Source organism: Nannobrachium achirus (assembly GCF_963921795.1).
Source record: "Nannobrachium achirus genome assembly, chromosome: 18".
NCBI lineage: Eukaryota > Metazoa > Chordata > Actinopteri > Myctophiformes > Myctophidae > Nannobrachium > Nannobrachium achirus.
In genome coordinates, this window is record NC_137825.1 from 54,915,473 (window position 1) to 54,937,346 (window position 21,874).

Below are 21,874 nucleotides of genomic sequence, written 5' to 3' on the forward strand. Positions count from 1 at the left end.
CTTGTATGATTTGCAAAAGACAAATTTGGAGATACGAGATTTTCCACCCGACAACGACGATATACTAGTGTTGTTGCTGCTCTTATACCACCATTATTACTTGGCTTGGGTGTGGGCCAGACAGTAGCCCCCCGCGGGCCGCAAATGGCCCGCGGGCCGCCTATTGGGGAACCCTGGCCTACGTCGACGAGGCCTGGGGTAAAAACGAGAGAGAATGGACCGCCCCTCCTCTGGACATGAACTTTTATGGAGGGAACGAAACCGAACACGTGCACATTATGGACTACCGAATGGCAGCCAGTGTATCCTGATCTGTCTCTCTCTCTCTTTACCGATCATCCCCACATTTTGCTGTAAATCTTTCCTCTAAATTTTAGCGAGGGGCCTGTCGTTCCAGTCCCTCTGCTTCCCTTTAACCCCCCCCCCCCCCCCCCCCCCCCCCCGAGAACCTTATAACAGGCGGCCACATTTCTCAGGTTTCTCTCTATATTTCCTTCCGTCTCTATTTTGTTCTCTCATTTTCCATTTACTTTCCTTTTTTTTTCTTTTTTCTTTTTTTCTCTAGTGCCACAAATCCTCTGAAAACATCAGCACCTGAATGAAAACAAAGTCCCCCTCCTTTCTCGAGTATAAACACAAGTAACGCCTGGCTTTTCCGTCTGGGCTTTTACTCCAGTATTCCTTCATTGCTAGTAGGTTACCTTCTTAGTTAACATGGTTTTCCCCACCGTTCAGTGTTGGTGGATCCTTTTTAATGCTGAAATAAGTGAAATGCCAAAAAAAAAAAAAAAGAAAAGGGGGGGAAACAAAACCCAAGTAGGGTGGTTCTTTTACGTATGCAAGGTTTCCGAATCATGTCCATTAAAGGCCTCTCCATACTTCGACCGAAATGTTCGGTGAGTTGTGTTTTCCGACGTGCAAATTTCCGAACTCTCGTTCGGTCCAATGCTTTTCAGAAGTCCCGAGGGATATAATTTTATGGTAGAAAAGGACCTTTTGACCGAAAACGGCGGTTTCGGTCAAAGTATGGAACGGCCTTTAGGCTTTTGAGTGGTTAGTCACACATTCTTTATTCCATATCCCGATATGTTAAATGTATGCATTATATACTCTCTATAGGTTTAGATTCAACCTTAGTTTTATCTCTTATGAGTACAGTCTAATATTGTTCATGAAGATGAAGAGTTCAAGTATTTACAGATAAAGAATATGAGATGGGTGGGGTGGGGCTGGGGGTCTGTTTTTTTCAGAAAAACCATTCAAATGTCATACATTTTTGATACGTATGTTTAACTGTTTTGGGACGTGACGTCATTGAAAGCTGCTTAGAAGAATGTTTCCGTGCTGTCTGTGTCTAGGGGAACGCGGTGTGCTTCGGCAACAGGTATGGCTTTTGCTCGTTGCTGGGTATGACAGTGGACTCTTACATCAAGCATGAAGTGAGCTCTGTTAACAACCCATTTAGGCCTAGACTTATTGAATGCTTTAACCAGTGAAAAATAGCAGATATACAAGCTCACAGCGCGGCACCGAGTGCCGCGCTGCGAGCTTGTAGATCTGCTATTTTTGAAAAAGTCGTGAAAATGTGTGGAAATCTTTGAATATAATGTATTTTCAAAGCGAACGTTTGTAACTCACATTTTGCTTCTGGGTGGTCCCTGGAACTAGATATTTTGAAAGGGTCCGTGGCCAAATAAATATCATTTTGGGGGTCCTTCACATGAAAAGGTTTGAGCACCACTGACATCGTAGTCTCTCAAGAACAGACTAACTGAGCTCCAGTTAAGTGAAAAGGACCTTTTCTTTGACGATGGCTGGCCAGATTGCTGACATAGAAACATAGTTTTCCAAAAATCTTAGAAGGATTCCAAAAGACACTTATAGAATCGGGTCAAAATTCAAATTTTCACGATTTTTCAAAAGTAGCAGATCTACAAGCTCGCAGCGCGGCACTCGGTGCCGCGCTGTGAGCTTGTATATCTGCTATTTTTTTATATTTAAAGCATAAAATATTGCGTCATAATGTGTTCAAGGCCTAAATGGGTTAAGCTTTGCGAAGCCGAGAAAACGGTCGTGACTTTTCCCTCCTCCTTCCACTTTTTTTCCATTTGAAATCACGTTAGAATCGTGGAGAAAGGCTGCGAACAATCTGTGTGTTATGTTGGGAGCAGGGCTGACTCAGTCAAAGCTGTGGAATATTCTATTCCAGTGATTTTGAGCTTCATTTGCTAAAAGTGTACCCTACCAATCTCCTTTCATACGAGGAATGCTGGAAGCGGGGTTTGCAATCCATCTGATATGTACCTCGGTTCAACTTTTGGACGTCTGGTACAGCCGGTATTTCTTTCCGTAAAAAAAACAAAAAACATTTGCAGTTCATAGCTATTAGTTTACAAGTTCACAAATTGTCAGTGTTGATTTAACGCAAGTTAAATGAACGCTTACTTTAGGGTTTTACTGTGGAGAGTTCCCTTTCCCTCCGTTCTGCTGATTGTGTTATGGTGAACTATAAGCCTATTGGCGGTTTATGTTAGTGCAGGCAGTGTAAATATGTTTGCTTGTGTATCTCAGATTTTATTTCTCGACAACACCAGGTTTGATGAGAATACTTAGAGTGCTTGAGATCTGTATTAAATGTAGATATGTTGATAACCTAAATGCCTGTTTTTTTTGGTTTTCATTTGTTCCCATTAAACCGTGAACTATGATTTGCGAGTTTGTGGCGTTTCTGATTACTAGAGTAGCGTTCAATATTATATCAAGACTTCTGCTGTGCTGCATGAAAGTTCATCAGATGACCGTTGACATATTGTCATGGAGGCCATTTTGCATCACAATTCGGGGTGGGCCTCCAAAGCAGGGGCATAGTTCCGCCTATTTAAAATGAGCCCAATACGGAACTAAAACTTCCCATGATTGGCCGCTAGTTGCGCTGTTTTCCCCCCCGGCCGATCGCAAAAAGAATTGTTCTCCATTGGACCCCATTCATTTTCCCCTTTCGTTTTCTAACCTTAATTAACACTTTCATACATACTTTATGGTTCCAATCGCTAGTTAAAAATTGCCTTTCAATCACGATGATATGCGTTTTGTGAAAATAAGGTCCCATTTATGTTAAAATTGATGATAAAGTTGCGGGGGGCGTGGCCAACTAAACTGATACCAGCCGGCTGTGTTCTTCTTTGTGTGCTGTATTTCGGGAGGCTCCGACCACATTCTCCCATGTATCCCTGCGGTTGCACGTGACCGTTGGCAGCCAATAGCATCCTCTGGTGCCTTTACAATCTATGATGGCAACACCCATGCCAAGGATCCAAAATGTGTCATTTGCGCTGCATAGAAAACCAATGGCTTCACTTTGTCCTTATCTTTTATACAGTCCTGCTCCAAAGTAGCTAATTATTTCCGTAAGTCAACTGGCACTTGCTATAAAGCATTTGAATAGTTGTTACAAATGGCTGAAAAGAGGTCACAAATTGAATACTGAAAACAAAAATCAACAAAAATGTCATGTTCACCAATCCAGCATAATTAAACACCACATCCACTGCAGAGAAATTAGGATTTCTATGGAAGGAATAAGCAATAGCATATAACATAAGTGACAAACGTAATTATGCCAAAACTTTTCAGTTCAGGACCTACATTGAGAAAGTAATTCCAGTAATGACCTGTATGCTTTGTGAGATGTAGTCTTCTGTACTCCTTGATTACATATTACTTAAAGGACTAAAATAACTTTTTTCTATTGATTACTCACCCATGGAGACTTGAATTCATGGATATTCCTTTGTTTTTGTTGCATTTCTAGGCCAATAGTACCAGCAGTTGTTCCATATGGAGACACAAATACCCTGTTCTGTTCCCTAAGGAGACACAAAGAGTCTCCTAAAATTATTGGCTTAGGAATGCGACAAAAACAAAGAAATATCCTTGAATTCAAGTCTCTATGTGGTGAGTAATCGATATAATAGAAAGAGTCATTTTGGGGGTGAACTATGCCTTTAACCTCTACTTTATCTTGATCTGCTTGACTGTCCTTTCAATTCTATTAATAAAGGATAGAATTGGCACGACCCTGCCCTTTAGGGCAAGGTCGCATGTTGCTCTGAGGCGTCTTACTAGTATTAACATACTATTTTATTTATTCAAAAAAAGTTACATTTGCATTGGCTTTAGTGTCCTCATTGTTTAGTCATGTTTAGTCCTCATAGAGCGAGAGAAAAAAATATAATTTGAAGGCAGGTGTTGGCCCAAACAACGAAATGAGATCAAAAACAAGCATGTCCACTCACTAGCTCCTGTTAGAAGTAACTTTATTAAACTTTATTTAAAAAATAACTTTTGTGATATATGAGACCTGATAGAAATCACTTGTGATTAACCCACTTTTATCCTTTAGCTATTCAAAAATAGCACATATACAAGCTCACAGCGCCACGCTGCGAACTAGATCTGCTATTTTTTTTAAATCGTGATTCTTTCTTTTCTTTTTTTGTTGCAAATCTTTGAATATATATTTTTCAAAGCAAACTTTTGTAACTCAAATCTCTGCTTCTGGGAGTCTCTAGAACAACATATTTTGAGATGGGGGTCCGCGGCCAAATACATGTTATGTTTCATTGGTTACTCACCCCGTTGTTATTAAAGGAAAGAGGGGCACTAGTCGAAAGAAGACCCCAAAGAAGAACCATTACCCACAGGGACTGTTTTGAAATGTTTGCAGGTTTTTATTAAATAAAAGTCTAAAAACAGTGAATGGTAGACAAACTACTGCAAGTAGTGTGCATGAATGACATAAAAATAAACTACAAATAACAGTTTCTGAAAGTAATGCAACTATAATAGTACTTGATTTGTGAAAGTAGCACGTTACTCCTATATCACTTTATTACTCATGGAAGTAAGATTACATAATGTGTTATTTATGCAATGCGTTAACATCAACACTGCGTTAAATTGGCCTACGTGGAGACGAAGGAAGATGCTCTACCTGTTTAAAATGACCAAAATATATTTACCGGTACTCACTTTGTTTTTCTAAAATATATAATACCCATAGATAGAGGTTATTTTATGTTTTGTTTTTCTACTTAAAATCCTTTTCAGTATAAACTATTATTGCTACTGAAAAATAAAATGTAAAAAAAAATCCTCTGAGAAAAATGTAATTTGTCTGGGCTGGCATAAAAAAAAAAAAAAAGATGTAATCACATTGCATTCATGTTTTGGCAAGACTGTGTGTGCGTGTGCGTGTGTGTCATTACCCAGTCCAACAGATAGCCTCGTGCCAGCCAGCTTCACACACCAGGCCTATTGTCAGGCTGTCCATCCAGTGAGCTGATGTCATGGCCTGTGCTAGGAGGGAAGAGGATTGTAAACCTTTTGGGCAGTGGCACGCGTGACTGACTTGGCGCCGCAAGAAGAATAACAAACAAACCGGTAAAATGGTAAGAGATGTCCGTTCCACTAGGAACTTTACCTTCATTTTGCACTTTTGACATTATCTTGTGTGTTTTTCTTTTTTTTTTTTTGTATAAATGCCTTTACCTTGTATAGGTGGTTGTACCTTGAGCAATGTTTGAAATGTGATCGTGGATTTTCTGGGTTTGTTTGCAGACTGTCAACAGAGGGAAGATCTCTGTTGTTCTGCTTGGTGTTTTGGGCTGGTCCTCTGCCCTAGTTGGTCTCTCCTCAGCCTCCCAAGGTAGGCTACAGATTAGTGGTGTAAAGTAACTAAGTACATTTACTTAAGTACTGTATTTAAGTAAAGCTTTGAGGTATTTGTACTTAAGTATTTCCAATACTTTTACTTCTTCTCCACTACATCTCGGATCCAAATATTGTACTTTTACTCCACTACATTTACTTGAAAGCTTTAGTTGCTGGTTAGTTAGTTTGCATACCTAGGCTATTTGAAAATAGCCGACCAACAAGCTCACACGCGTTGCGAGCTTGTAAATCTGCCAATTTGTACTTGTAACGGTATTTCTATATTGTAGTATTGATACTTTTGCTCAAGTAAGACATTTTAGTACTTTTTCCATCTCTGCTACAGAGATTCATGAAGGGTATACTGAATGAAGGGAAATGGGAATACAGGGCAGCACAACAGAGTGGACACTGGGAATACTAGATACCGTACATGAAGTTGCCTACTGACATGCTGTGTAGTCTATGTGTAGTTGTGTACTGTACATTACGCATACGAAATTAGTTCCGGATTAGATGAGGAGAAACAGACCCAAGTGAATGTTTTTGAATAATTGCTGTGTTTTCCCAGCAGGATAGATTTAGAAAAAAAAAAAACGTAAAAATGTACTAAACCAAGATTAACCACTTAAACCCTAGCATCCCTTTTCTGGGCATGTATTTCAAGATCACATTTTACACACTTGACATTAACAATATGAAATAATTGTGCTCTCTGCATGTAGAATATTGTACTTTTGTTTAAAGCAACTACAATAGTAAATCTACTGGTGTATATGTGTGTTGTTTCATGTTGATCCAGCTCTCTTCCCTTGAAGAGGCGGTGCCATAGTTGTGTTATTTTTCTGGTTGTTTTCATGTGTCTATGAGGTTGACAGTACTTCATTAGACCCCCTGGTGTGGTTATGAGCAATTATGTATTCCCTTTGTATTATTTGAATTTCTTCCTGGAGGCTGACACCTTGTGGGTCAAAAGTGCAGATCCAAAAACAGTGATTAAATGACATGATATAATCATCTCCTTCCCTTTTACCATTCACCCAACACTGTGGGTGCTAACTTAGCTGGGTCACCATCCACCTATAGTCTCGCGTGGCCAGACTGTTGCCTCCGCGATTTGGTCAAATGCTCCCGGCATACAGTCTGGCAAACCAGAATAGAAATGATGAGTGCGAGATAAAGCGGAAGTGAAGCCTCCTCGTCACTTCCGTTTCCGTCTCACATCGCACACATTTATCATTATATAAATAAAAATCATATAAGCATGTTTAGCTTGCTGCTTAGCAGAAATGACATTTTAAAATATATTTTCTTGAACGGTAATGCCCGTTTCCATTACTCGCCATTAGGGAGCTGCTGTTCCAGACTCTATATAGCATTCAGAGATTGTGGAATAGTTGTCTGGCTACGCGAGACTACCATCCACCTGACAACCAGGCATAATTAACTGGTGGGTGTGGCCACATAAAAACCTAATTTTAACTCTTTCTGTACACTCTTTTGGAAAAATCCTCCTCCTAATAAAATCATAATACCTGATAATCATGTTTTAGGGGGGAAATAAATCACGGCGCTGCATCTTTAAGAGACGATTTTACCAAATAATGATTTTACCAAATAATGATTTAACCAAATAATGATTTGACCAAATAATGATTTGACCAAATAATGATTTAACCAAATAATGATTTTACCAAATAATGATTTAACCAAATAATGATTTTACCAAATAATGATTTTACCAAATAATGATTTAACCAAATAATGATTTTACCAAATAATGATTTTACCAAATAATGATTTTACCAAATAAAAATGGACAAGAACAATTGTCTGGTTTCCTATAGCAGCCACACTAACTAATTAGTCCACCGATATGAAATGATTCCCACACTTTTCTTTCTTGTGCTCTCTGCTTTTGCTGTACTTTTGTTCAAAGTGTAACTAGTAAATCGATATAAGAAAGAGAGGTTCCGCATCAACAATGGGATTTCTCAGTGAAGTGCTAGACGCAACGTTCAGCATACATAAAAAGTAGTACTTTGTCCTCCATTGATTGGAAATAGTAAATATGTGTTGTTTTGTGTTGATCCAGTGGGTCTGAGCGGCAAGGTCCTGCTCTTCCCGTACGAGACGGACTTCAGCTTCGTGGCGCTGACGCCGCAGAAGGAGATGTCGCTGCGGGCCTTCACGCTCTGCATGCGCGTGGCCGTCACCGAGCTGCAGGACGAGCGGCAGGTCAGCCACGTGCACACATAAGTCCACTACAGCAGGGGTTCCCAAACTTTTTTGTCTCAGGGCACCCCATAAATATTTTTTTAATCCGAGGCACCCTCTACATTATAATTTTCACTCCCAGCACCTTATGTTTATAGCATATCGTCGTTCTCGGGTGGAAACCTTATGTCCAAAACCGTTCGTTTTGTATTTATCATCTATAAAACGCATCGCGAGGCGTCGTGTGCTTGTAGGTCGGCTGTTTTCACTAGTTTTGTGCGACAGTCTTGTATGATGAAGCAGGGCCTTGCTTTACTAAAAGACGTACACACCCGACAGTGACAATATTTTAGTGATTATATTGCGAGGAAAACATTGAGATAATAGCCATTTTGGTTAGAACTGACTGAAAATAACTTTGTACTTCAAGTTTAAAATGATACTAAATATTGTTTGAAGTGTCCAAATAAATTCCAAATATTATCAAATTATCTCGCTGCACCCCTGGACTGCCGTCGCGGCACCCCAGGGTAGAGCTTAAATCGGGCCTAAAAAAGTGAGCCCGGCCCAACCCAGCCCGACAGAATTTCAGCCCGGACCGAGCCCAAGCCCGATACATAATTGACAATTGGAGACCGGCCCAGCCCGAAGACCGACATTCTAAACAACAAGCTTATATGATGCAGACGGCAGCATCCTTTTTTCCCTCATACAATATTGGTGATTCGTTAAGAACAGTGTCATTCTACCATTTTCCAACTGTCTTTATATAGCCTATATATAAAAGACATTGTAGCAAGCACCGTCCTAATTATGGAAGAAAAAAAAACGTCGGAGCCTCGCTGGAAAACACAGCTGACGGCCGTCGCTAAATCAGGAAGCAGGCGTACAGGCTATTATAGCTACAACATTCACACTACGTCTATAATATTATTAGGAAATCCAAAAGTGTCTGTGAATGGTTTCAACGATCTCCTCCGCTCCGCTCTGCCACAGCGAGAACGAGAAGCACCCACTGGCCATAGCAGCCACCGCCACACACACACACACACACACACACACACACACACACACACACACACACACACACACACACACACGGGAGCACACTCTCAACTGAACGTTGCTCAACTGTCTGAACATTGCGCAGCAGCGCACATACAGTCACACACGCTCAACTGTGTCAAGTTGCGCCGCAGCGGTGCAGCGCAGCTTACACAGTCACAGAGACATCACGTTACCGTGCTGCGCTTGCCTACCGGATTATAAAAGACCGACCCGACCCAAAGCCCGACATATACGTGACAAATTGAGCCCGGCCCAGCCCACGCCGCGCCGACCCGTCGGGTCCCGTCGGGCTCGGGCTGAACTTTTAAGCTCTACCCCAGGGTGCCCCGTCACCCACTTTGGAAACCCCTGCACTACAGGGCCGAACCAGAACTAGAGACAGAACTTTCCAGAACCAAGCACTTCCAAGAACCCATGAAGTTCCGGGACCGCGTTCTGCTTACGTTTTCATATAACCAGACCCAACCGGGAAGGTCCAGAATCGAGAGCAGCAGTGCTGCTGGCCCCGCCTATAGGTTCCCAGAACTCAAGTTTAGTACTACATTTAGAGCAGGACCTAAAATAGGTTCCCAGAACCTTGTCTGAAACTGGGCCATGGGCTATGGAAACAAAACCTGAACCAAAAATATAGGTTCAGGTTCTGGAAAGTTCTGGTTCCATCTTGTAGTGGAAAAGGGGCTATAGACATAAGGGTTAGGGTTAGGGTAAGGGGGCTTGAGCCCTTGCCCTTTTCCCTGTCTGTAAAAATTGCACCTCTCCAGACCATGAATGCAGGTTTTTACTATGGTGAAAGAAATGCAAATGCCCTCTTTCCATGCCATACCTGAAGGCAGTATTCAAAAGAATTGCCTTGTTCAAACTCTCCTGAACTTGAATGCAGCATCTTATGTTGAAAGAATTACCCTCTCTGTGTAGAAATCCATGCCGTATTCCACATCCCCAGTATTGACTTGATTATGCTTAGTTCAGTGTGGTATCACGCACCGAAATTTTTTTTCCGATATTTTCACCAAAAGGCCCTTTTAGAGACTTCAGCCCCTGCCTCTCTAACATTCTCTGCACGTCCCTGCGCCAGGTCATCCTGTTCGCCTACCGCACGGCAGACTACGACGAGCTCAACGTGTGGCGCGAGCGCGACGGCCGCGTCTCCTTCTACCTGAGCGGCGATGGCGCCTTCTTCCACCTGCCGCCCGTCACCACCTTCCGCACCAGCCTCTGTCTGACGTGGGAGTCCGAGCGCGGCCTCGCCGCCTTCTGGGTGGACGGGAGGCGCAGCACCTACCAGGTAGGCATGGGACCATAGTCGGTGTTAGCAGGGGCGTCGCACCAAATCAGTGTTGATTTTGTCGACTAAAACTATGACGAAAAATGTTTGTCAACTGTGTTTTTTTCACTGACGAAAATGAAATAAAAACGAAATAAAAACTAAGCTTTGATGACTAAAACTAAGACTAAATATATTGACAATTTCGTCAACGAAATAAAAACTAGACGAAAACGTTAGGGAGGGACTAGTGGAGAAGAGAGTCATTTTATGTTTGGTTGCTCTCAGGTGTTGCGTGCTGAAAATAGCTGATCTACAAGCTCACAACGCGCCGCAGAGCGACGCGTTGTGAGCTTGTAGATCTGCTATTTTCTTTTTTTTATCTTGACAATTTGTGCAAGTCCCATCTCAAAATATTTAGTTCCAGGGAAAATTTGAGTTACAAATGTTCGCTTTAAAAAATACATATATTCAAAGATTTGCACACATTTTCACGACTTTTCAAAAATAGCAGATCTACAAGTTCGCAGCGCGGCTCTCGGTGCCGCGCTGTGAGCTTGTATATCTGCTATTTTTCAATTGCTAAAGTATAAAATAATTAAGGCCCCCCTCCACCTTGGGCCCTATTAACTCAGTCCCACTTTTGCCCCCCTTGTGACGCCCCTGATCGTTGTTAGTGTGGTTGGTGGCCTCACAGGGCAACCACACTATAGTACTTGTCCGACTTTATTCCTTTCATCTACCTCAGTGTTTCTCAACCACTGTGCCTGGGGACCTTTGGTGTGCCCCTGAGAAGGGTCAAGTGTGCCCCTTGAAACGGCTTGAAAGCCAGTATTGTATTATTTAAAAAATGATTTAAACTAGTGAAAACAGCCGATCGGCTGTTTTCACTACTGTTGTGCGACAGCCTTGTATGATGAAGCAGGGCTTTACTTTGCGAAGAAACGTACAAATTTGAAACTTGGAGATACAAGGTTTCTTCCTGACAGTGACGATATTTGCACCCCCGTATTATGTTGGTGTGCCCATGGATTCTTGGGACATGAAAAGTGTACCCATGCAGAAAAAAGGTTGAGAAACACTCCGTCCATCTTTCCAGATAAACTTTTTTTTTTCTTTTGAAGCGCTACTCCTCCCACAGTTCTGGTGGGAGGGCCATATGTCAAATCGACCGGCCTCATCGGGACACACCTGGGTTCATTTTGCTAAGAGATACGTTATATAGTTTAATTTGTATTAATTTATTAGTGAATTAATGTTTTCCATTGACTTGAATGGGGAAAATGCAAAACTCTTAACTTTTCCCAAATATGGAGATGACTGACATCATAGATGTCTGACGTCATAGACCACATGAGGCTGACACAGTATGTCCATATATGGGCATTCCAAGATATGGGCTTAATATTGATGACATCCGGGATCTCCATATATGGGCATGAAAGGGACAAGGACTGACACAGAGATCTCCATATATGGCCATTACTTTATTAGCGAATACATTCATTGACTTGAATGGGGAAATTCTAATGGTAAGACAGAATTACTTTGCAAGTATGACTCGCATCACGGCAACCACACTTGCAATTTCCAATTGCATCTTTCTAGTTATCGTTTATCGTGGTAAAAAATGCTCACCATAATTGTATCGCGGAGATGTTATTCATCATACACTGGGATCAATTCACCTTTGCTGAGCTGCATATCCGGCACTTAAACCTTCTATAATTGGTAAAACGGACCTGTACAGAACTCGTCTTTTCTTTCCCCTCTCTACAAAATCTCGTTGCCAACAATAGACGATCTACAAGCTCACAACGAGCAGTGATTCATTGTGAGCTTGTAGATCTGCTGTTTTTGATAGCTCTCAACGCAGCGTTCATTCCACTCCCAGATTATGGACGCTGCGGTTCAAGTGTTTGACAAAAGTGTCATTTTCAGAGTTTTAAAGGAGTAGTTCTCCCCAAAATGGCTTTTCTTCTATCAATTACTCACCCCCCACTTGAATTCAATAATATATTTTTTGTTTTTGTTGCATTCCTAAGCCAATCATTTGATTATAATACATTAACCCCCATTGATTCCGGATGGAGAACCAAATGCATTTGGGTCTCCATCCGGAATCAATGGGCCTACAAAGAGTCTCCTCAAATTATCGGCTTAGGAATGCGACAAAAACTAAAAAAAGATATTATTTAACTCAATCTCTATGGGGTAGTAATCGATAGGAAAAAAGTCATTTTGGGGGTGAACTACCTCTTTAACCCTTTCAGTGCCCAGAATCACCACTAGAGGGCGCCCAATGGCCATAGAATCCACCATAGACATACGCTGTATATGCACAAGCCGTGCGCAGCCATGACGCGCCTGAACACTTTCCTTTGTGCATGAACAGGAACAGGATGAAGTTAGCTTGAAGTTAGCTATTGGCTACCAAGCATTTTAGAAGCCCTATTTTCGGCGATTTAGCCGTGATTAAACCTTGCACACCTCATGGATATGCATGGAACAGAGAAAATGAGCTCTAAAGATCCTGGATTGCATTGGAGTGGATGGCAAATATCGGCGGCGCGACGCTCTCGCGGGCCGTGTAAACAGATGACGGCCGGCGGCCCGGCTCGAAAATTATATAAAAAAATATATATATTAAAAAAAAGCCAAACTAGTTCGGGATTGGCACCCCGAACGTTAATAAGGTCCAAACTATCCCGAACTAGTTCGGGATAGGCACAATAAGAGTTAAAGGAGTAGTTCACCCACAAAATGACTTTTTGTCTATTGATTACTCATGCCATGGAGACTTGAGTTCAATAATATTGCTTTGTATTTGTTGCATTCCTAAGACAAAAAAATTGATTATAGTAAATTTACCCCCATTGATTCCGGATGGGGACCCAAATGCATGGCACTGGATGGGGAAATCGTCAGGGTAAATTTACTATAATCAATTTTAGCAGGAATGCGACAAAAAACAAAAAAATATTATTGAACTCAAGTCTCCATGGTGTGAGTAATCAATAGAAAAAAAGGTATTTTGGGGGTGAACTACTCCTTTAAGCATAATTTGCTTATGGTGATGTTATCGTAAATCGCTGTTATTTTGGTCGCAACAATCGTGACATAACGTGTTTTTCATATAATACCGCCCCGTCCCTTTACCAGGTGTACAAGCCCGGGCACACCATCCGTCCGCAGGGCACCGTGCTCCTGGGGCAGGACCCGGACAGGCACCTGGGGGGCCTGGAGGCCACGCAGAGCTTCGTGGGGGAGGTGACCGACCTCAACATGTGGGACTCGGTGCTGTCCCGGAGCCTGATCCAGGCCTGGCACTACGGGCACCAAGTCCCCGCGGGCAACATCTTCGACTGGGCCACCATCGAGCACGAGATCAAAGGCAACGTCATGGTGGTCGACGACGAGTGACTCGTTGTCTCGGAGGAGTCCCGCGCGGAGGAGAGACACGCGGGTTTGTGTTGGACGGGACTGTTGGTGATGTATCTGTTTGGTTAGGTCTGAAGTTTGACACTGGGTTCCCACGGTCATGAAATTCCTGGAAATATTTTGAAATTAGACAAATATTTTTTCCACTACTGGAAAAGTTTTGGAATTGATCAAGGGTCCTGGAAGGTCCTGGAAAGAATTGCTATGCATTGTCTTTGGTTATTGATTTTGTCAATACCTCTGAAATGACAAATTAAACATTAGCCTAATTGTCAATATTAGAGGCAGAAATTGTGAAAATAGCCGATCTACATGCTCACAACGCCTCGCAACGCGAGGCGTTGTGAGCATGTAGATCTGCTATTCTCACAATAGAAACGTGTTATACAAAATTCCTCAACTCTTAGTGCTCGTCAGGGTGCCAGTTAAAATATGATTATTTTGGGGGTCACAGCCTGAAAAGTGGCATACACTACCTGTCTTTGGGCATTGCGCATAGGAGTAAGCGACTTGTTATTGAGCTGAATTATTGTTATATAGTCCTGGAAATTGGGTTAAATATTCTGGAAAGGTTTTGGAAAAGTTTTGGAAATTAATTGTTAAAAATGTGTGGGAACCCTGTCTGAAGTTTGACACGTTTAGGATGGGAACCAGTGGTTCATATTTTAGATTGTAATTAGAGAAAAGAAAAAGTGAGTGTTAAAATGTTTTCATTTGCTTCGTTCTATTGTTTTATTGTGTGTACCGTGCTAAAATGTGGGGCATGCGTACGCATGGGGGCATGCGTACAAGTGGCTAAATATGTCTTTTTAGACACAATAAGCCAGCAGTTTCTTTATTGCTATTTACAATAACACTTCTAGCCCCCATAAGTCACATCCAACCATGAAAGGTTGCGTTGTATCTTGGGAATGGGCTTATTCTGTGTAAAATGACATATTTAGCCACTTGTACGCATGCCCCCAGCCACTGAAATAAGAATCTCTAAAACAATAGAAAGAAGTAAATGAAATAATTTTAACACTCATCTTTTATATTCTTTAATTACAATCTAAAATATGAACCCTTGTTGTAAAAAAAAATAAAGTTGTCCTTTAAGTACTGTACTTAAAGGGGCACTCCACCACTTTTCAACCTATCTTCATATAATAGGTGCTCACTAATGTTCATGATAAAATATCACAATTTCTTTCTACTCAGTTTGGGTCTCATAGGAGAGCTGTGGGTGGGTCAAATCCTTCCTACCGGTGACATCATCAATGGGAAATGCAAGCTAATAGAAACTGCAGGCTTTCTATTCCTGAAAAAGTTGCAATGTTAAAGTGGAAGCCATTGTTCTTGTGATAATAAAAAAAAAAAAAATTTTTTTTTCAAAAATATTATTTAATCTTTTTTTGTCAAACGATGATGTCACCGGTAGGAAGGATTTGACAGCTCTCCTATGAGACCCAGACTGAATAGGATTTTTTTTTTTATTATGAACATTAGTGAGGACCTATTATATGAAGACAGGTTGAACTTAAGGTGTACCTTTAAGTACAGTTTTGAGTCATTTGTACTTGAGTGTTTCCAATTTCCAATACTTTTACTTCTACTCCACTACATCTCGGATCCAAAATATTGTACGTTTACTCCACTACAATTATTTGAAAACTTTAGTTACTAGTTACTTTGCAGATATAAATGCTTAACTTATAAAACATACATTAATCCACTTTAGCTCTATTTTATACCGTAGCTATTTGAAAATAGCCGAGCTTGTAGATCTGCTATTTTCAAACATTTTGTACTTTTACTTTTGGTACTTTAAGTACATTTTGATGCCAATACTTTTGTACTTTTACTAAAGTAAATTTTGAATTCCCGACTACTACTTGTAACAGAGTACATCTACATTGCAGTATTGTGACTTTTACTTAAAGGGGCACTCCACCACTTTTCAACCTATGTTCATATAATTGGTCCTCACTCAAAAATAGCTTTTTCTTTTTTTCTTTTTCTTTTTTCTCAGAGGAGGGCTGTGGGCAGGTCAGAAACCCATCGTCTTGTGACATCATCGATTGCCAATCCAGCTTATAGAAACTGCAGGCTTTCTATTCCTGAAAAGTTGCAATTTTAAAGTGGAAGCCATTGTTCTCGCGATAATAAAAATCTAAATATTTTTTTCAAAAATATTGATTAATTGTTTTTTGGGGGAAAATGATGATGTCACAAGACGATGGATTCTGAACTTCCCACAGCTCTCCTAGGAGATACTTGGAGAAAGAGTTTTTTCAGAAAAGTGTACAGAAAGTGTTCAAATTATGTTTTTATGTGGCCATACCCACCAGTTCATTAAGTATGCCTGGTTGTCAGGTGGGTGGTGACCCAGCTGAAGTTTGCCACACCCACAGATGTTGTTGGATGGAGAATATGATATTATGATGTTGTTATATCGGTGTGTTTCAATTGGGCCTTTTGACTCCGAGGCTTTCAGCTTTCAGGAAGTAACCAAAAATACACAGGGAAGACATATTTGCATAATATAACCACACTTGGTGGTCTATCAGAGTAATGTTAATGCTATGGACGAGCGGGGCGAATACATTTTGGCAACAAACAATAATGAATAGTACTAACATGACCAACGAGATTCTCTCGCTTAGGGTATGGATAACCGAACAGATCAGATCATTGGCAGTTTCCAGTTCCAAATCTGTGGACTGTAGGTGATTGGATAGGGTTTTTGTGAGAGTGAATATGCTTTCCAGTATAAAAATTACCATTTTATAGTATGGTTTACTTAGAAGTCAGTCACTTGTCTTTCACATATTCATGTATATTTAATTTATATATTCCTTAAATATTTTTCATCACAATTGGGTTTGTGGGATGGATGGGGGGCTTAGGGGGTGCTAAGCCTTCACCAGCCTTCTCCAGCCTCCCCCTGTAGCCGCCTCTGGGAGCCAGGCCAGCATTTAACTGCTTTCACCTCCAAAACGTTTGTCTGTCTTGTCTGTGAGTGAGGCCTGCACCTGCCATGGTATCATTGTGTGGCATGACAGAAAGAAAGTGAATTCAGTAAACATCACATGTTATGCTATAGACTGCAATAACACAATGCAATTATAGTCATATTAATCTTTCTGACATCTCTAAACTGTTTCATAGATTTGTGAAAACAACGTTGGTGAGAACACTAGTTATGATCAATTACCTGATGTATCCACTGGGTGGCACTGTATGTCAATTCATGTGTTTACTGAAAACGGTGTGAAACAATGCATTGTTGAGCATGCGTCCATTAACTAGATTTGACATTGTTATGCTTAGAAATGTATGAGGCCAGAAATAAATATCTCATTAAAATGTTAAATAGTTCTACGGTAGACACATTTACACTTGTTCTATTTAATTTGCAGAGGAATTGTATTACTGTGAGGAAGCTGTTGGGAGAAATGTTAAGCTGAAATCAGTTTACGTATTTTTCTTAGTTTTCTTTTTTTTAAGATGACATAAGTTACATAACTTACATTACACTACAGGGGTTAACAATGTTTAACAACAATGTTATATAATTGCTTACTGAACTAATATAAATATATTGATACATAAAGTATGTGGTAATTGTCTTCAGTAAGTGCAATCAACTAAAGGGTTTCCAATAAATACAGTTTCGTGACATCCTTTAAATTATTTTACAATAAAAGGCAGATATAAGGATTTTGTGACGTGATAAAAATGTGACATGTTTTTGACAGTCAAATAATATTGTAAATGCGAGTATGACGGAGAAATTAAAAAAGATAAAAGGGCGATTCATTATTTCTATACCTAATAATTTAGTTGAGAGACAAACAGCTATTATAATGTTTAAAAGCCATTACCCCAACATTGCCTTTGGTTAGCGTACTCGCTCATGAATTTTCCATGTTTCAACTGATGTAAGAATGCTTTTGGGTGTGAAATAAAATCCTGCCAAGTGCATAACTAAACATGTTTGTAAAAGAAGTGAATATCTTGTCTTTGAACTGCTGGAGCTTCCTTTCTACAGTGTGGTCTTATTTTTGTGAGATCTAATTACCTTTACACAACAGTAATGTAGAGATTCACAAACTTCTGTTTAACACCTTACTTTACCATGACCTTATTTCGGTGTGTCAAGTTTCACAAGTTTAATTGTAATAAAGATCATCAGCCTAATACTTGACACATGGGTGCAGCAGCACAAAGTACTGTAAGTATAATCAATCTCTAAATGTATAGATTTATTTCTTCTAAATTATTGAATTTAGTTATCACACTCTCGTAAATACATTACATAGGGGGGATTTTTATTTATTTATTTATTATTCATATTCATAAATCCATATGTTTTTATATTCTTTTATATTTTATACAATACAAAAAAGGATCTTTGCTGTTTGGTTGGGTTTGAAATAACATATTTATATTTAACCTTTTCAAATTGGAGCTTGGATATCCACACAGTAAATAATCATCCGTAAAAGCAACCATACTGGCCATAAAATGCCCGGCGCTGACTAGATTTGGAAAACAATTGTTATTTGTGTGACAAGTACGTTTTTTGTTCAATGTATTTGATTGCAAAACTGCATATTGAGTTGGATTGTTCCAACTGTTAAGTTTCCTGGGCGGGGACAGTCAGTGGGATCTATGAGTATAGGGTTAGATTGATTGATTTGATAATGCTATTACAGTAATTTACTCTGTGACCTTGAAATATGGATGCCCTGCGAACATCATTATGGTCACAGCTTTAAGCTAACAGCTAACCTTCATTGGACAACACTATTATGGTTCTAACCCTTTGTTCACGATATGCATGATAGATAATTATCTCCTCATGCCACAGTGTGAAGCAACTTAAATTCCTATGTTCTATGTTTAATGAACAAAATCTAATTCTTCTGGCCTATAACCTCCCTGATAATGACTCTCTCAGAGTAAGCTAAAACACCACACAACCATCATCCAAGTGTAACACGATGACGCTATCAGGGCTTGTCATTAACTTTTTGATGCACTTGTCCTTTGGACAAGAACATTTCCCATTCACTTGTCCAGGCACCAAAGTCACTTGTCCGGATAAAAATTAGACATTTCACAGTCATTTCTTTCTTAAAGGGATATTACACTTTCAAAACTTTTTTTTCATCTAATCAGGCTTGTATGAACACCCTGAACAGTTTTTAATTTGCTTCATTCAGTATTTAGATATTTGATGTAAATGTTACCACCCCCAACACGCCCAGGCCCTCTCCACATACACACCCATTGTAACTTCAAACTCCATTTTAACCATGATAGATTCATTAAAAACACCCATTATTTTTTCTGGTGACTCATAATACCCTCCTAATACGTGAGCAGACCGTGTTTTTTCAATAACCGTTTTCTTTTATTTTTAATAATTCTTTGGGAAAATGGAAAACATTAAATACAATAATATTTTATTGAAAATAAATGAAAAAAGTTATTGAAAAAACACGGTCTGCTCACGTATTAGGAGGGTATTATGAGTCACCAGAAAAAATAATGGGTGTTTTTAATGAATCTATCATGGTTAAAATGGAGTTTGAAGTTACAATGGGTGTGTATGTGGAGAGGGCCTGGGCGTGTTGGAGGTGGTAACATTTACATCAAATATCTAAATACTGAATGAAGCAAATTAAAAACTGTTCAGGGTGTTCATACAAGCCTGATTAGACGAAAAAAAAGTTTTGAAAGTGTAATATCCCTTTAAATGCATGCATAGGAGTCAGACATAGAATAAATAAATTAAAGGACTGTTAACAAACCCCCTTTCTACCTCCACCCTCCAATAGTATGGGCAGTCCATATAGTCTGACTGCATACAGCACAAAGCTGCTAGGAGCGTCACAGAAAAAGTGAAACCAAGAGCCACTTGTCCAAGTGCATTTTTAATTAACTTGTCCGGAAGGATTTATTACTTGTCCCGGACAACAGGACAAGCCTTAAAGGACCACTTCACCTCTGGGACAACCAGATCTTATTTTATTGTTGTTTGGGACACGATCAACACAATCCATTTTGAAAAAGCATCATATGATGCTTTGTAGTATGCTGAAATACTAAAATATCTAAAAAACACAGATTGAACACAAAGAATAACTCAAGGATTGTGTTGATCGCGTCCCAAACAACAATAAAATAAGATCTGGTTGTCCCAGAGGTGAAGTGGGCCTTTAATGTCAAGCCCTGTGCAATGTTCCAGGGCACAGTCTATGTTCCCCTGCATCACTGTGTGTGCAGTGCACTCAGTCATCTGTGCCTTGGACCACCATCTTGACCTCCTTGCAGAAAACAGGGAGAAGTTTCCAGCGCACAAGCCCAGGCTCCCTTGAGGCTGGGAAAGTGCTGCGTTCTGAATGTGTATATCTGCGTGTTTATTCTGACAGAATCACCCGTCGGCTCTCTTGCATTGCAGCAGGAGTATATAGGAGAAGGCAGGGCGAATGAGTTCTTCTGACTGCAGGTCAGCGGCCAAATGTTCCACCTTCTTGTATGTTGCAATGCATCAATCTGGGTGCCCACTGACTGTGTGGTAACACCTTTCTGGACCATCTGTGCAGGCCTGGCTCCTCAGCCCCCTGGTTCTCTCTCTCACACACACACACACACACACACACACACACACACACACACACACACACACACACACACACACACACACACACACACACACACACACACACACACACACACACACACACACACACACAATGGTCCTTGTTTCTTTGCACCTCTGCCCACAGGGGTAGTGCTTCCTTACACACACACACACACACACACACACACACACACACACACACACACACACACACACACACACACACACACACACACACACACACACACACACACACACACACACACACACACACACACACACACACACACCATCACATTTCTTTGGGGACCATCTAAAATGTCTGGTTTTATATAACGTCGATAGATAATTTGGAGGAATGATGGCAAAAATGACAATTGGTGTAACCTAAAAAATTATAATAATTCAACTTGCTTGATGAAATTATTAAATATATTTATTGAAATAAATCACGCTATCAACTAGGGCATTTCAGAACTAGTGGTCACTGAAAGAAATGGATCACCAAAGCTCTGAATATCCTATCAACCAGTAAGACGCCCTATAGGGCGACGTGCACATGTGTGCGTGCACATGGGTGCGTTGGCATGTATCGGCTACCCATCTACTGAGCTGGTCGAGTGACTCAAGTCATCACTGTGAAGTTAGAACAGGTCAGCTATATCCATATATGGAGTCCGTGAGGTCAGATGTAGAGGTATTGGCTAGCTCCATATATGTAGATCTAGTGAATAAATAAGCCCTATAGTGTATGTGTATGGGAGAGGGGCTTGGCGCAAGGTTGACAAGGGGCCTATATCTTTAGAGTGGATTGTCGCAAGTGGACAGGGATTATTTTCTTTTTCTAGTAGACCAGGGCATCTTCTGCATACTCCTGTGCACGGATCGGAGCGACGCAGAATATTCAACGATATTTCCAAGGATAGGTGAAACACGCTGAATCATGGCAGTCAATGCGTTAAGGACAATGGCTTTAACACCAAGCGGGTGGTCTGGGGGTCCCCTCCCCCTGGATTTTTTTATACTTTTATCAGGCCTGCTTTACTAGCAATTTAAATATTAAATGCAAGTTGGCATCTCGACAGAGTGCAGTCTATTCGAGACAGGCAGCGAGCCTTAAAAGCATTCAAATAATACAAATACATTAATAAATGGCAAAAGCAGCAGCAGATCTACAAGCTCAAAATGTGTTGCTTCGCACCACGTTTCAAGCTTCTGTATCTGCTACTTTCGATGCTTTTGTGTTACACTGTTGTATGATAAAGTAGGAAATTCATTTATAAAATATATATAGTGAAACTGGAGAAGAAATGTCTCCCTTCATGTGAACACTTACAGCATACATAAAGTACTGTATTTTAATAATATTTTTATGTCAGCATTTTGTGATCTGTGGTATGTCCCTAACTGAGACTTGAACCTGAAACCTTTTGCTCAGTAGGCTTGCACTCTAGACACTGAGCTATGACTGTCCCTCTGTAAAACACAGTGATTCTCACAGATGTTCATGACAAAGACCTGTAAATTGATACCAATTT

The 21,874-nt window shown here is 40.4% G+C and overlaps 1 protein-coding gene across 1 annotated transcript; it reads left to right on the forward strand.

The window, feature by feature from the left end:
• Positions 1-290: 290 nt before the first annotated feature.
• On the forward strand, positions 291-13,684 carry LOC308303192 (C-reactive protein-like; the record flags this gene model as incomplete). Its single annotated transcript, XM_080747516.1, has 6 exons — positions 291-302; positions 1,359-1,439; positions 5,620-5,707; positions 7,808-7,950; positions 10,073-10,282; positions 13,424-13,684. The coding sequence occupies 6 exons, from the start codon at positions 291-293 to the stop codon at positions 13,682-13,684; spliced, it is 795 nt and encodes a 264-aa protein (XP_080603642.1).
• Positions 13,685-21,874: the final 8,190 nt, after the last annotated feature.